General features: G+C 63.2%; 3 protein-coding genes across 3 annotated transcripts in view; 2 read left to right on the forward strand and 1 right to left on the reverse strand.

Moving 5' to 3' along the window:
• The window catches only part of IL17RE (interleukin 17 receptor E), a gene marked incomplete at its 5' end in the record, with an annotated part of 6705 nt that extends 6592 nt beyond the window's left edge, over nucleotides 1-113 (forward strand). The window contains one exon of the mRNA XM_010718654.1: nucleotides 90-113. Coding sequence (XP_010716956.1) covers nucleotides 90-113 — 24 coding nt within the window. The remainder of the gene's footprint in view (nucleotides 1-89) is intronic.
• A 235-nt stretch (nucleotides 114-348) lies between these two features.
• On the forward strand, nucleotides 349-2689 carry CRELD1 (cysteine rich with EGF like domains 1). The gene is made up of 8 exons (XM_010718594.3): nucleotides 349-507; nucleotides 575-685; nucleotides 765-856; nucleotides 934-1110; nucleotides 1202-1297; nucleotides 1380-1463; nucleotides 1568-1663; nucleotides 1741-2689. Exons 1-8 carry the CDS (start codon nucleotides 428-430, stop codon nucleotides 2169-2171), a joined length of 1167 nt encoding a protein of 388 aa, XP_010716896.1. The 5' UTR covers nucleotides 349-427; the 3' UTR covers nucleotides 2172-2689.
• A 136-nt stretch (nucleotides 2690-2825) lies between these two features.
• PRRT3 (proline rich transmembrane protein 3) overlaps nucleotides 2826-2874 on the reverse strand; it is a 3308-nt gene continuing 3259 nt past the window's right edge. Inside the window, exon 6 of the mRNA XM_031555510.1 lies at nucleotides 2826-2871. Coding sequence (XP_031411370.1) covers nucleotides 2826-2871 — 46 coding nt within the window. The remainder of the gene's footprint in view (nucleotides 2872-2874) is intronic.

Raw genomic sequence — 2874 nt, forward strand, 5'->3', positions numbered from 1 at the left:
GTGTATGGGGGTGGTGGGGGACGTGGTGGTGGAGGCCACGTTAGTGATGTTTGGGGAGGAGGTTGACAACCTGTGCTGGGATCTTACAGGGAGATGACAAGGGGATTATGTAGGCGGTGCTGGGAGGGGGAAGAACGGGTGGCGGCGTGGAGGGCACGGAGGGTGGCATGGTGTGGAGGAGGGGGATGAGGAGAGACACGGTTTGGGAGGGGATGGGTGATGTGGCTGGGGGAGACACAAGAAGACACAAGAGGTCATATGGCTTTTGGGGGGATGGAGGGGGATGGCCTGGGAATGACGGAGTGCAGGAGAGGACAGTCCTGGGGAACTGGGCTGGGGGTCACCCTGTGGGGGCTGTATCCATGGTGGGGGGGCTCAGTTGTGGGGTCCTACGGTGTCTGGGCCACCCCCCCTGCATGTCCAGGGAATGGAGCGAACAGAGCACGAAGGCTTCGGTGGGGGCAACACGGCCTGGGAGGAGGAGAAGCTGGCCAAGTACAAGCACAGGTGAGTTGGTGTGCACTGTGGGGACAGCCCTCAGAGACTCTCCGTAACCGTCAGCATGACCCCACAGTGAGACACGGCTGCTGGAGGTACTGGAGAGCGTGTGCCCCCCCCAGGACTTTGCCTGCCACCAGCTGCTGGAGCGCAGCGAGGAGCATGTGGAGCAATGGTGGTTCCATGAGTGAGTGGGGGACACGGGGCTGAGGGAGGGGGTACAGGGGGACACAGGGCTTGAGTATTGTGTGTGTGTGTGTCCCCAGGCGACAGCAGCACCCCGACTTCTTCCAGTGGCTGTGCATGGAGCGCCTGGCGCTGTGCTGCCCACCCGGCACCTATGGCCCCGACTGCCTGCGTGAGTCCTGCAGTGAGCACAGGGGAATGGAAACGGGGGTGCCCCATGTTCTCACCTTCCCCCCTATGTCCTCGCAGCCTGTGCCGGTGGCCCCCAGCAGCCCTGCAGTGGCAACGGGCGCTGTGATGGAGAAGGGACGCGGGGTGGCACCGGGCTGTGCGTCTGCAGCCCTGGCTATGGCGGTCCTTTCTGTGCCGAGTGCGGAGATGGCTACTATGAGGCATCACGCAACCAGAGCCAGCTGCTGTGTGCCGGTAAGCACCGTGCTGTGCTGTACTGAGGGCTTTGTGCCCACCTCTTTGTGCCCACTACCTTGTGCTCACCACCCTGTGCCCACCCTTGCAGAGTGCTACCCGGCCTGCGGGCGCTGCACGGGACCAGAGGACTCCAGCTGCCTACGATGCAAGAGGGGCTGGGTGCTGCACGAGCACCGCTGCATCGGTCGGTGCATGGGGATGTGGGGCTGGATATTGGGGTGGGAGTCCCGGGAGAGCGCCGTGGGTTCATTCCCTCTGATCCACAGATATTGATGAGTGCGGCACGGAAATGGCACACTGCAGGGCCAACCAGTTTTGCGTCAACACTGAGGGCTCCTACGAGTGCCGAGGTGTGAGGACAGAGGGGTAGCAATGGGGTGGCAATGTGGGGTGGCCCCCTTCAGCTGTGGCAGCCCCCCATCTTCCTTTCTGTTTCCTCCTCAATACAACGCAGATTGCTCTACTGCCTGCATCGGCTGCATGGGCGCAGGGCCGGCGCGTTGCAAGAAGTGCAACAAGGGCTACCGACGGGATGGGGCCAAGTGCCTGGGTGAGTGCTCTTGGCACACCTGTAGGGGGGATGTGGTGCCCAGTGCCCCCATGCTGCTACCTGGGTGCTCCCTGCAGACGTGGATGAGTGCGCCAGCAGCGAGGAGCCCATCTGCACGGGGCTGCAGGAGGTGTGCGAGAACACGGAGGGCGGCTATCGCTGCGTCTGCGCCCCAGGCCACGTGCGCAGGGATGGGCAGTGTGTGGAGGACAAACCCCCTGGTATGGCATGGATTTGGGGAGGGGGGCACGGAGGGATGCTCTCACCCACCACTGTCATCCTTGCAGACGCCCCGGAGAAGGGATTCTTTGACGACGTGACGGATGATGAGGTGGTGGTGCTGCAGCAGATGTTTTTCGGGGTGATGATCTGCGCCCTGGCCACGCTGGCTGCCAAGGGTGACATGGTGTTCACTGCCATCTTCATCGGTGCTGTGGCCGCCATGGCCGGCTATTGGCTGTCTGACCGCAGCGACCGCGTCCTGGATGGCTTCATGAAGGGCAGATAGCTGTGGGTGGGGGGTTGTGCGTGGGGCCCTGCATGTACCCCCCCACTGGTAAGAGTAGGGACCTCGTCCTCCCCGCCTTGTCCTATGCAGAAGTGGGGTCCTACAGGCGCAGTGCTGCTGGGGGGGCACAGCATGCTGCCCCCCACCTCTCGCGTGTTGGGGCACTCTGCCATAGGGATTGGGGTCCCCCCTCCTAGCACAGCACGGAGGACAGGGAGAGGAGAAGGGGGGGCAGGGTCCCCCCACCCCAAGCTCAGCTCCCCATCCCTAAATCCCCTTCCTCGTGTTCCCAGGGTAGAGCCCTTGCGCCTCCTCTCCCCAGCCCCTGTGTCCCCAGACAGGGCGAGTGTGGGTGGGAAGGTTGGGGGGTGGCAGTGGCCCTCAGCCCAACGCTGGTCCTGTGGGGACCCCTCTGGATGCATGCACGTGGCCATCGCATTCGTCCGTGGTCTGTCCGTCCGTCGAGGTGTGCTCATATCTGTGTGTGTATCTCAGGAATTAAAGCTCTGCACACCCACCATGGCTGCTGGGGGGCACAGGGCGTGGGCGCAGGGGCGTTCTGGTTGGTCATAAACTTTATTTCTCTTTTTTTGGCACAAACGGAGCTGGCTGAGGGTCACAGCAGGAGGGAACGTGGCTGTGCGAGGTGACACCTCAGAGCTCAATGGTGTCGCTGGAGAGGCTGCGGGCGTCCACCTGCCTG

This window comes from Meleagris gallopavo, chromosome 14, assembly GCF_000146605.3.
Source record: "Meleagris gallopavo isolate NT-WF06-2002-E0010 breed Aviagen turkey brand Nicholas breeding stock chromosome 14, Turkey_5.1, whole genome shotgun sequence".
Lineage (NCBI taxonomy): Eukaryota > Metazoa > Chordata > Aves > Galliformes > Phasianidae > Meleagris > Meleagris gallopavo.

What these genes read in the sequence shown, in the direction of transcription:
- CRELD1 (XM_010718594.3), top strand. Translation starts at nt 428, where the DNA reads ATGGAGCGAACAGAGCACGAAGGCTTCGGTGGGGGCAACACGGCCTGG. An exon ending in CTGGCCAAGTACAAGCACAG is followed by an intron (nt 508 to 574) that starts GTGAGTTGGTGT and finishes ATGACCCCACAG; the next exon opens with TGAGACACGGCTGCTGGAGG. An exon ending in GGATGGGGCCAAGTGCCTGG is followed by an intron (nt 1,664 to 1,740) that starts GTGAGTGCTCTT and finishes TGCTCCCTGCAG; the next exon opens with ACGTGGATGAGTGCGCCAGC.